The 13014-nt window shown below is 36.4% G+C and overlaps 1 protein-coding gene across 7 annotated transcripts in view; it reads right to left on the bottom strand.

Annotated features, from left to right (window-relative positions):
• Positions 1 to 13014, bottom strand: part of LOC113119634 (hyccin-like) — a 37106-nt gene that overhangs the window by 10673 nt on the left and 13419 nt on the right. For all 7 annotated transcript variants that reach the window (XM_026289234.1, XM_026289241.1, XM_026289235.1 and 4 more), the window contains exons 2-7: positions 11875 to 11955; positions 11617 to 11718; positions 7540 to 7719; positions 1608 to 1688; positions 568 to 683; positions 354 to 449 (exon numbers count right to left, since the gene is read on the bottom strand). In XM_026289234.1, coding sequence (XP_026145019.1) covers positions 354 to 449; positions 568 to 683; positions 1608 to 1688; positions 7540 to 7719; positions 11617 to 11718; positions 11875 to 11925 — 626 coding nt within the window. In that variant the 5' untranslated portion in view covers positions 11926 to 11955. The remainder of the gene's footprint in view (positions 1 to 353; positions 450 to 567; positions 684 to 1607; positions 1689 to 7539; positions 7720 to 11616; positions 11719 to 11874; positions 11956 to 13014) is intronic.

Raw genomic sequence — 13014 nt, 5'->3', positions numbered from 1 at the left:
TCACTAAATAAAGGATTTTTAAATGTACATTTTTTTTAATCAATTTGGGACCTGATAAAAAAGGGATTAACTGATTTTAATCAACTAAATGGAGATTGACGTATACTGGAAGTCTAAAAAAAGCCAAATTATTGCCCTGGCTCACATACATCGGTCCAAGTGAGAAGGTCTGGATTGAAAGCTGGCAGAAACACCACAAGGAGGCAGGAGACGAGCTCAGGATTATATATATTTCTTAAAGCAAACAAGCAAAACAAAACGCCTCTGTGCCATCCATCACATCCCTCAGGGATGGTTATAAAACAGACTGTATGTGATCTAAAACGGCTGAAACTGTATGTTTTGTGTCGAACCTGGAGCTGAGCTGACACAGAGACTGCAGAGATGAGCTGCTCATGTAGCTCAGAGACGCATTATAACACAGCAGCAGGAACGTCAGCACCTCAAACCTAAAACACACACACAGTCATCAAATAAGAGCTGCACAACACTCCATTCAATCCCACGACAGCACTCATTTGCTGATTGAAAATTGATGTCTATTATAAAAGCGTGTTTGATGTGCACCTGTTCTGCGCAGTGAAGGTCTCTCGCTGCAGGTGGGGGCCGCTGTACACCACACGACTCAGACCGTGATTGGCCAAGGCTCCTTCAGTCAAGGCCAGAGAGCCAATGGAAGACGGCTGGGGGCGGGACATAGAGACGACAGTCAGGACAGATGCAGAGTAAGTAAGAGTCAGTCTTGTAAATACCACTTGAACAAATCTAGTTTTAAAACGGATTAAAAATCTGTGGAAGTATTTGAAATAGCCTGTAAAAGAGCAATTTACTTTCACTTTCAAATAAGGGTAAATTTGGCGTCAAATTGCTTGAATGCAATTCAAACAACAACAAAATACAATGTCAAACTCACTTAGTATATATAAATTAGGGCTGAAAATAGCTAAAAGACCGAATAAATTGTATCGAACAATGCAGGAAGGCTGCAAAATTAAATGTTAAGTAAATATTTTTAAAGTGTTGTTTTGTAATAGATTTTTTTTCTTTGAAAAGCAAAATTTGGGTAATTTATGCAATGGTGAAAAAAAGGTAAAATACAGCAGTGGAAAAAATATGACCAAAAATAAACCGCAAAGTCAACAGGCTTATCAAAATCCCAAATATTGCTAAACAGAAGAAAGCTGGATTAAAAAATATTAATTTTTTTTTTTTTTTACGTAACGATATTGATTCTTAAATCCCAAGTTTTCAGTTAATGTACAAAACATTGAAGGGCACCTACCATCCAATAAATCACAATAAACATTTTGAATTGGTACTTTTAACATGAAACAAAGTCTCAGATTTCAATTTAAGTCCATTGTATTGCAGTATTGAAACAATAAATGATGTTTGGCGCCATTTAATGTGGAGTGACAGATCATCTCCTCCACGTTAAAACCAGCTTCAGCACAAAATAAACATGACTAAACATCTGAAGGAAATATTATGTTATTGTAACTTTCATTATACAAACATCACTAAGTGTAATTTAAGCAGCTCTTATGCCTTAAAAATGAGTGATGTAACCAGTGTTGTGGCTTTAGAGCCGGATCAGATCGACTCACCTCGTGATAAACCGACGGCTTTGATAAGGAAGGGATGCTGAAGGACAACACTTTACTCTGACCGTCTTTATCAACGATTTCCTGAGAGAGAGAGAGAGAGAGAGAGAGAGAGAGAGAGAGAGAGAGAGAGAGAGAGAGATGATAAACATGAAGAGTTGAGACTCGTGAGGGAACATGTACACAACTAAACAAACCCTGTATCTGTACTAAAGCTGCACAAGGCAATGACCTCAAAGACAATGCCTCAACAAATAATCATATTCATGAGATTCATGAGCACATCAATGTGTCGTATTTACTGTATTTAACTCGTTTTGTGTGCTGTTGATGAAGAACGGCAATAAAGCTCAACCCGAAAACAATAATCATTAGAAGACTACACACTTGCAATAAAAAGAAAGAATTAAAATTTTTTCCATCAGTCTCTTTAGCGGATGAATGCAACCAGATAAAACATCTATTACACATCTAATGCATTTCCTTTGCACTGCAATTCCATTTTAGTCCAGTAACACTGAAAACAAAGGATGCCCATCTTTGTCAGAAAGCGAAACAGGACTTTTATTTGTTTATTTGGATCCCCATTAGCCACTACCAAGATAATTGACTGAAGATAATCTAAAGAATGCATAGAGACATAAAACAAAAGCAAAACTGTATTTCACCCCCCTCCCCAAAGTCTGATCATTTTAAATATGTTTTACCAATTAAATAAAAATACTATATCTATATAAACTTTATTTCACCTAAGAAATAAATATAAAACTTTAAATATAAATCAATATTACAAAAAAAAACGTACCCAAAAATTATATATATAAAATATTTCCCACTTTATTTGTTTCATATACACAAACACATCCATACATGCAAGGAAAATATATGATTTTCTAAATTTGATAAATGCATAAATTTTAGAATAAAAAAAAACTAATAATAAAAACCTAATATAAAATTATAATTTAATAAAATATATATTCAATTATAAAATTATTAATTTAGAATATATATATATATATATATATATATATATATATATATATATATATATATATATATATATATATATATATATATATATATATATAATAAATAAACATTTTTAGTAAATTATAAAAGACTTTAAAAATCTATTGTCACATTTTATTTTATATATACAAACATCCATACATACAAGAAAATAAATATGATTTCCAAATTTCCTAAATGCATAATTTTATAATTTAAAAATAAAATAATTAATTGTTTTAAATAAAATTATGCATTTAGCATACATATATACACACACATATAGAAGAAACTTATAATAGATTTTTAAAGTCTTATATATATATATATTAGGGGTGTAACGATACGCGTATTCGTATTGAACCGTTCGGTACGACGCTTTCGGTTCGGTACGCGGTACGCATTATGTATACCGAACGGTTCGTTGGAGTAATTAATTATATTTGAAAAAAAAAAAAAAAAGAGAGAGAAAGAAATATAATGATATGCGTTCAACAAGGTAGCCCAATAACCCAAACAACGTAACAGGCAACGCCCCTGACACTCCCGAAGAAGAAAAAAAACACCATCTTATATGTTTATGTTAGGCTACTCAGCAGGCGCTCGCTCACTCAGTACGCGCTGAAGGCTCGTTGCAAAATAGCCAATGCGTTTAACAGACTAGAAATGAGAAGATCCTCCAATAACCAACAGGTCTGGTGTTTGGGTGCACTTTGGATTCCCTTTAAGCTATAATGGTGATGGCAAGAGAGTGGTGGATAAAAAAACAACGGTATGTCGCATCTGCAACATGACAGGGTACACCAGCGGGATTACAAAAAAAAAAAAAAAAAAAAACCAGCGGGAATATCTGGGATATATGCGTCAGTACTATCTGGGAAAAGACGAAAAAAAGGAGAAACATGCACGCAGCAAACTATCCCTGCAGCATTTAGACACTATAGCTTACAGGGAATCCAACCCAAACACCAGACCTGTTGGTTATTTTAGGATCTTATATTTCTGGTCTGTTAAATGCATTAGACATTTTGCAACGAGCCTTCAGCGCGTGCTGAGTGAGCGAGCGCCTTAGGGGCCGTTCACATATCGTGCCTAAAAACGCATGGAAAACGCTAAGCGCGTCTTTCTCCTCCTTTCCAAAGCGCTCGGGCAGAAGCGCTCATGAGGCGTCTGTCTTTGCTAAGCAACAATGACGTGCTCTCTCCATGAGACGCGGAAATTTCAGCGAAGGATAAATGGATTTGCAGCTCTAAAAATCGCTTGCAGTAGCTCTGCTACTGAATTTATTTCAAAATTGCAATCCATATACAACTATGATCAGCTGTTCCTTCATCTTGGCTGAGCTCTCAACGTTGTTATTGGTAAGGATGAAGCTGATTGGTTGGTTCTTGTCACATGACCCGCGGTGCGCTTGCGGCATTCTGAAAAGTTGAGATGTTTTTACATTTTGCTGTATCTAAAACGTATCGAACCGAACCGAACCGAACCGTGACATCAGTGTATCGTATCGAACCGAACCGTGAATTTTGTGAACCGTTACACCCCTAATATATATATATAAAGACTTTAAAAATCTATTTTGGCAACAAACAAAAAATCTCTTAAAATGATGTTTGGTAAAATGTGTTAACTGCATAAATAAAACGGTTTCACACAAAGTTAAATCTAGTAAAACGTTTCAGGGATAAAGGATCTTGTCTGTACTTGTGTATAATATGACAAAATAAGAGCATGATGAACTCTGGTCACATGTAGAAGGAAGCTTGTATCTGAAAAACAGCTGAGCTGCTGTCAGAAACACAGTGAAGCCAGAATAAAGTTGACAAAGTTTCTCCTCAGCTCTGATGGTGAACGAGTCACGAGTTTGACAAGGTGTCGAAACATTTCAGCACAGTCATGGTGAAAGCACAGAGTGGATGCAGTTCACATGAAACAGATCGAGTGAGATTTCAGAGTGTCTCTGAACACAGGACACCCACCGTCCGTCTGTCTCTGATGGACAGATGAAACTTCACTGGGGGTAAACCCTTCAAGGACCACCACGTCGCTCAGAGCCGGGCTTCACTGCTCACAGCCGGATAGAAACATTTACACCACTTCTTGACATGCTTTTTAGGGCTCGGGGAAAGATTCAAGTCACACTGATGTGCACTCATTAGCTGATTAAATATTGATGACCAAAATAAAAAAATAAAACAATCATATGATATCCACACAGAAACTCAAAGGTCTTCATGACAACCCGCCAAAATAAAAGTTCTGTTTAACTTGAAGAAACTGTGACAGAAACATACTGCTATTGTACAGAAGAGCATACATCTCAATGTAATAATACTACTGACCTTAATAATATATTTAATAAAATATATATCATAATTATTACTTGTATCAAATTTATGATTAATTTATGATGGCAAACATCTGATGTACAACACTTTCGTCGCTAAAAAGAGGGTTCTTTAATTTTCATTTGACTAAAAGATAGAGTAATTTGTCTAATTCCAAATTACTAATCTAATTACACCATTCAAATTAAATTCAGAAATATCAAAATTAAAATATGGAATTTGGCGAATAAATAAATTCATTAAAATAATAATAATAATAATAAAATAAAACTGATTCTGAGAAAAAAAATTAGGTAGTGAGCAGACGAATGCTGCACAAAGTGACTGGTGCATGTCATCGTATATTAGTGGGGGTGGGGGGGGGGGGGCTGATCTTCTCAGCTGCTCTCACTATGCATTACAGGGTCTTTCGGCAGGACACATTGCAGGTGCCATACCACACAGTAATGCAACTCGTCAGGATGCTCTCGATGGTGCCTCTGTAGAAGGTGTACATGATGGGGGGTGGGGCTCTGGCTCTCCTCAGTTTGCGGAGGAAGTAGAGACGCGGCTTTGATTTCTTGGCCAGTGCTGCTGTGTTTTCTGTCCAGGAGAGGTCCTCTGTGATGTGCACACCCAGGAACTTGGTGCTGCTCACTCTCTCCACAGTCGCACCGTTGATGGTCAGAGGAACGTGCGGAGTGTGTGCTCTCCTGAAGTCTACAACAATCTCCTTTGTCTTCTCCATGTTCAGAGAGAGATTGTTGTCACTGCACCACCCAGTCAGGCGGCTCACCTCACTCCTGTAGTTTGTCTCATCTTTGTTGCTAATGAGACCCACCACAGTCGTGTCATCCGCAAACTTACTGAAGAGGTTGGAGTTGTGTGACGGTGTGCAGTCATGTGTCAGCAGAGAGAAGAGGAGGGGGCTCAGCACACATCCTTGGGGGGCCCCAGTGTTCAGTGTGATGGTGCTGGATGTGTTGCTGCTGACCCGTACTGCCTGAGGTCTTCCAGTCAGAAAGTCCTACAGCCAGTTGCACAGCGAAGTGTTGAGTCCCAGCTGAATCAGTTTGTAAATGAGCTGTTGAGGGTTGATTGTGTTGAATGCTGAACTGAAGTCTATGAACAGCATTATGACATATGAGTTTTTTTGTCCAGATGTGTGAGTGCTGAGTGGACGGCAGTAGCGATGGCATCATTGGTAGACCAGTTGGACCAATATGAAAACTGGAAGGGGTCCAGGGAGGGGGACTTGAAGTGGTGCATGACTAGCTGTTCAAAGCACTTCATGAGGATGGGGGTAAGTGCAACAGGACGGTAGTCATTGAAGCAGGACGGAGATGGCTTCTTCGGGACTGGGATGATGGTGGTAGTTTTGAAACATGTGGGAACAACAGCCTGACTCAGTGAGATGTTAAAAATGTCTGTGAAGACATCAGTGAGTTCTGCTGCACAGTCTTTCAGTACACGCCAAGGGATGTTGTCAGGACCCGGAGCTTTGCGTGCATTGATCCTGCTGAAGGATCTCCTCACACTGTCTGGGGTCAGCGTCATCACCTGGTCGCCAGGAGGAGGTGGAGTCTTCTGAGCAGTGGTGCTGTTTTGTTGCTCAAAGCGAGCGAAGAAGGTGTTCAGCTCATTTAGCAGAGAGATGTTGTTGTCACAGGTCCGTGGTGGGGGCTTGTAGTCTGTAATGGTCTGTTTCCCCTGCCAAGTGTCTCTGCTGTCACTGAACTGATGGGCTATCCTCCCGGAGTGCTGTCTCTTAGCATCTCTAATGCCACGGGACAGGTTTGCCCTGGCTGTCCTCAGGCCGACCTCATCTCCAGCTCTGAAGGCGTTCCATGTCTTCAGGAGTCTGTAGACCTCCCCCGTCATCCATGGCTTCTGGTTGGCCCGGACAGTGATGGTTTTTGTGACCGTTACATCATCAATACACTTGTTGATGTAGTCAGTGACAGTCTCTGAGTACTCCTGGAGGTCAGAGGTGTTACTACATGTGGCAGCCTGTTTAAACATGTCCCAGTCAGTTGTGTTGAAGCAGTCTTGAGGAACCTCTGATGATCTTTCTGGCCACACTTGAATCTGTTTGCGAACTGGTTTGGTGACTTTAATGGGCGGTCTTGCAAAGTTATTCAATTATGAAACAAATTGAATCCAACTGTAAACCATTCTTCAGCTAAATTCAGTTCAGTCTTGATTCGATTTAGTGGATCCAGTTTTGTTTTAGTTTTAGCTGTGTCAATGCTGCGAAGTTGATTAAAAATGACTACGCTCAATTCTGTTCAATGCTTATTCATTTCAATTATAGTGTCAATTTTGCCAAATTCATTGATTTATCTAGAGTAAAAAGCAGCTCCTAAAGTACTTTCCAACTAAAACCATTCAGCTGGAGCCCTGTTCTCACTGGAGAACTGGCCAAATGATACGAACGGACTCTTTAAGGGAGTTGATATGGATGATATTTCCTCATGTGTGTGGTCTATGGAGTGTGTGTTGTTGATGGGGAGTGTGTGTTGTGGAGCAGGGATGTGTGGAGTGTGTGTTGTGGAGCAGGGATGTGTGGAGTGTGTGTTGTGGAGCAGGGCTCTCACCAGGTTGTAGATGCCCAGCAGGAGCGCCTCGATGCAGCCGCTGCAGTGAGGATCTCGAGCGGCCGTCACTGACAGATAACTCCACACCATCTCGGGCAGAAACTGAAGAGTGAAGCGCTGTAAACGAGGCTCGCCGCTGCGGTAAAACTCAAACAACTGATGGCACACGGGCTCCAGCAGCTGAGAGACACAAACACAGCCCTCACTACACCAAACACACATCTCATTTACAGACAATACAACTAGATCAGAGCAGGAGTCCACAAGAAATTTCCACCCCTAAAAAAAGTGTGTGTGTATGTGTATATATATATATATATATATATATATATATATATATATATATATATATATATATATATATATACACATACATGTATACGTGACCAAGGACCACAAAACCAGTCTGAAGTGACAATTTATAAAAAAATAAGATGCATACATCATTGAATGCTGAATAAATCATCTTTCCACTGATGTATGGTTTGTTATGATAGGATAATATTTGGCTGAGATACAACTATTTGAAAATCTGTAATCTGAGGGTGCAAAAAAATCTAAATATTGAGAAGATCATCTAAAGTTGTTCAAATGAAGTTTTTAGCAATGCATATTACTAATTAATTTTTAGGTTTTGATATATTTACAATAGGAAATTTACAAAATATCTTCATGGAACATGATCTTTGCTTAATATTCTAATGATTTTGAGCATAAAAGAAAAATCTAAAAACTTTTACGCACACAATATTTTTGGCTATTACTACAAATATATCCTAGAGACTTAAGACTGGTTTTGTGCTCCAGGGTCTCACACACACACACATAAATAAACAGATGCATCTAAAAAAAAAATTAAAAAAATTCACACCTAAGTGAAACTTTCACATATTCTATATTACTTACATGTAACATAAAACATAAAAAAAATTTTTTTTTTTTGTTTGTTTCCATTTTGATGATTAGAGCATTTGCAAATTCTTTGTTTGATTGATTTTAGGCATCGCCTAAAATGTAAAATAAGGTTTTATATATATATATATATATATATATATATATATTTTTTTTTTTTTTTTGATTATATAAATTGAAATAATTAAATTATTTTATTTTGTAGAAAATGTCAAAAATGCTAAAAAAAAAATGTCTAAAGAAAGTACAAAAACATTCCTAAATGTAATAAATAAAGTATTTTAAATTATATATTTAATTACTTAAATTTAAATTAAATCACAAAACTAGGGCTAATTCTCAAACTAGGGTATGTGAGTAAAATAAAAATAAATAAATAAAAAGAAAAATCATAAACAAATACAATAAATAATTTACAAATTAGAACTCTTTATATTACTGTATATATTTACTTAATATTATATAAAAACTACTTGATAAAATTACCAAAAAATTTGCACCTCACAAAAAAATGATAAAAAAATTGAACAGTTTTCACACTTTATCTGCATGAGCAAATCACTGAACTGTAAACATGCAAATGTACTGTTAAATTATTGACATATTAACTTATATCTCAGCGATACTTCAAGTTAATATTTTAGGTCAAAGGTGTTTTGGCTGAGAAAAACAGTTCGGGAACATCAGGTCTAACCAGTTTTATACTGACAGACATTAAACAGCTAGTCGACAGGTTTAATTCAACACCAGATGATACTTGAGTTCATCCTGATGAAGACTGGGACATGATTTTATCTACTGGGATTAGATCACGTTATGATATTACTGGTTAATATTTCATATCATATTGCAACAGTCTTGATTACATCATGTGCTGAAGAGTATTCAACTACTTTTCTGTTGCAAAATAAGACCAGGAACATTTATTTAAAATAGTGTCATCATCTCATGCTGTTTTTAACTCTTTCCCCGCCAGTGTTTTTGCTATATGCTGTTAGCGTTGAAGATCACATTATTTTATTGCATTACTTTTGTGAATCATTTGTTTCTAAAGTGATTCAGTGCATGTATCAAACTATAAAAGTAAAATGTAAGGCATTATTAAAGTCTTTTGCCTTTTGTTCTTTAATATTTTGAATTGTTTTTATTTTTATTTTTTCATTTAAATGTTAAGTTTTGTTGAAATTTTGTTGTATGCATTTGTCATTTTTATTTAATTTCTTTATTGTTTAAACGTGCATAGATAGTATTCACACAGTTTTACCTTGTAGTTTTGGATCGGTTTTAGTTGTTTTAATACTACAATCGACTGCTTCTGTGGTCCTCATTTGTAAATCTGATAAATTTCTAAATATAATATACTACACTTTGAAAAAAATATTTGCATTGGGTTTGTACAAGCTATTTTTACGCATGTTTTTGTTGCATTTCCACACTTTTGACCAGCAGGTGTCACTAGTGTGTGGCGTTTCGAGCGCTTCAGTGAATCATTTAAAGAAGCAAATGGTTCAATTGATTCAAATCTTCAAAAAGATTAATTTCTCCCATCACTATGTCATATGCTTACATATGAGATCGCTCATTTGGAGATCTGTATTAGCGCCCCCTAGTGTATAACACTGAAACAAAACATTCTAAGGCTAAAAGTAGCTCATAACTCGCAGATTTAGTTATTTATTTTATTGTGAACACTGCATGTGCATATTAAAATGAAAGCAAAAGTTTAAAAAATATTAGTACTAGAGTGCTATTTGTTGAGTGACGATGATGACATTAAGCACATTACTAAAGGAAGAGCTTTAGACTTTATCAGTATATTAGTGAAGTCTGAGAGATGTGGTGGATTCCAGTAAAAGACATTCTAGTATGATTGTGTCATTAGTTTGGCTGTTATACAGACACACCCGTCCCACAGAAAACACCCCATCATTCATCAGTGTGATGTTATGCTGCCATGACACCAGACCGCATGATAATGAGCTCATACGGTCATAACTCACGCTGACATCACCACACACACACACACACACACACAGAAATAGACATCAGTAACACTGATCTCAAGAGATATTCTGCTTATTTTAGTCCCGACGTCTCGGAGTTTGATCATAAGATCAGAAAACGCATCTGCACGACTGAAACTTTGAAACTATTTGTAAATGAAGAGCTGGGAGACAAGAGCAAAGTGTCAGGCTCATATTTGTGTTCATACGCAATTTGTTGCCCAAATTGTCTTTTTAAGATACTTTTCTTCAAACTTCTGATTTAATGTTAAAAAAATAAAGATACAATTATAGTAGGTTATTAATATATTAGTATAGCAATATAATTGTTATTAAAAAAATTAATAAATAAATTAAAATATTTCCCAGGTTAAAAAAAAAAAAACAAAAAAAACACTTTAAATCATTTAGAAATCTTTCTAAAAATAATTCAGCCCTAGCTGTAATATTTTAGTGTCATTAAGATATTTCTATAGTTTTTAATAGTTTGAGTTATTTATTTTTATTAATTACAAAATTATTTAAAGATTTTTCCATCAGGATTTATAAGGTTTGTTAAGTTTTAATTTCATTTTTTCCCCATTACAAAATTACTCAAATTTTTAATAATTGCAAATGTTTTAGTAATTGTGTTAATTTTCCTTTTTTTGTCATTAAAAAATTAAAGGTTTTATTTTATAAGGTTTCTTAGGTTTCATTTTTAATTGTTTTATTTTATTCATTAAAAAAAAACTCAAATTAAAAGTTAAAACTGAAGCCAACTCAAAATCTTAATAAATACAATAATAGTACACAAGTAATTAAATTAATTTAATAACATTTTGCGCATTATAAAATTATGTAAATTAAAAATATATATTTTAATATTTACTAAAGTTTTAATAATTGTGTTTATTTGCTTTTTTATTTTCCTATGTAGCTTTTGTTAGTTTTTATTTCAGTTTTAGTTATTTCAGTACATCAAGTTGAACCTAATGAGAAGGAGAAATGTTACTTAATAAAATAATTTAAAGTTTTTTTTTATTTCACAATACGTCTTATTTTTCTGTCATTGCTGTATTTCTGGGAACTAGTGACTAAGTTTTAAACAGCACACAATAGGTTTATGAAAGGACAAAAGGATGAGAGAGAAATAAAGAGTGAGGCACAGAGATGGTCTTACGTCGCTGTAATTCTCTCGTATGACTTTATAGAGCGCAGGAACCAGAGAGCCCTTGTCCTTCAGAGAAGCAGCGTAGCTGGAGACGGCCGTCTCTGGAAGAGTCTGAAACAGCAGAAAACACACCGTGACACATCTCAGAGAAACCATATGAGAGAGAGAGAGAGAGAGAGAGAGAGAGAGAGAGAGAGAGAGAGAGAGAGAGAGAGAGAGAGAGAGAGAGAGAGAGAGAGAGAGAGAGAGAGAGAGAGAGAGACGCACCTTAAACTCAGACAGCCAGTCCTCCACCACGCTGTGATCCATGGCCAGCATCTTCCCTCATGTGCTGCAGGAGACCTCAGCCTGAAACACACCATCAGACGCTTTCAGACAACAGTCACATGACATCATGACATACGGCTTATGACAAACCATGATAAGATTTTTAGTTTTATTTTAAAAGTCACAAGCGTTGCAACCAAAGAGATTCATTCTTAAAATAATCCAAATGAAAAAAAGATTACAAAACAATTACTAAAATAATTAATTAAAAAAACAATTCAATAAAAATAATTTAAATGAAAAGAGGGATGGATGGATGGATGGAAAAGGGGAAAGAGGGATGGATGGATGGATGGAGGGAGGGAGGGAAAGAGGGATAGATGGATGGATGGATGGAGGGAGGGAAAGAGGGATAGATGGATGGATGGATGGAGGGAGGGAGGGAAAGAGGGATAGATGGATGGATGGATGGATGGATGGATGGATGGAGGGAGGGAAAGAGGGATAGATGGATGGATGGATGGAAGGAGAGATGAGGGAAAGAGGGTTATATGGAAGAAGGGAAAGAGGGATGATGAATGGATGGAGAGAAAGCGGGATAGATGAATGGATGGAGGGAAAGAGGGATAGATGAATGAAGGTAAAGAGGGATGGATGGAAGGAAAGAGGGATGGATGATAGATGGATGGAAGGAAAGAGGGATAGATGGAAGAAGGGAAAGAGGGATGGATGGAGGGAAAGAGGGATAGATGGAATAAGGGAAAGAGGGATGGATGGAAGAAGGTAAAGAAGGATGGGTGGATGGAGGGAAAGAGGGATGGATGGAAGAAGGTAAAAAGGGACGGATGGATGGAGGGAAAGAGGGATGGATGATAGATGGATAGAGGGAAAGAGGGATGGAAGAATGGATGGAGGGAAAGAGGGATGGATGGAGGGAAAGAGGGATGGATTGAAGGTTGGCTGGATGGAGGGAAATGTTTTAAAGTGACAGTCAAGTCATTTATGTCTAAAAGATTCAATTAAAAGTTGTTCTTTTGAACTTTGTTCATCTGTGAATCCTGAATAATAAAATGCATCACGATTTCCATGAAAATATTGTGCAGCACGACTGCTTTCAACACTGATGATAATCAGAAATGT

The sequence above is a fragment of the Carassius auratus genome, chromosome 19 (genome assembly GCF_003368295.1).
Source record: "Carassius auratus strain Wakin chromosome 19, ASM336829v1, whole genome shotgun sequence".
In the NCBI taxonomy this organism is placed as follows: Eukaryota; Metazoa; Chordata; class Actinopteri; order Cypriniformes; family Cyprinidae; genus Carassius; species Carassius auratus.
Note: the sequence above shows the minus strand (reverse complement) of the source record. Positions and strands in the feature narration are given on the sequence as shown.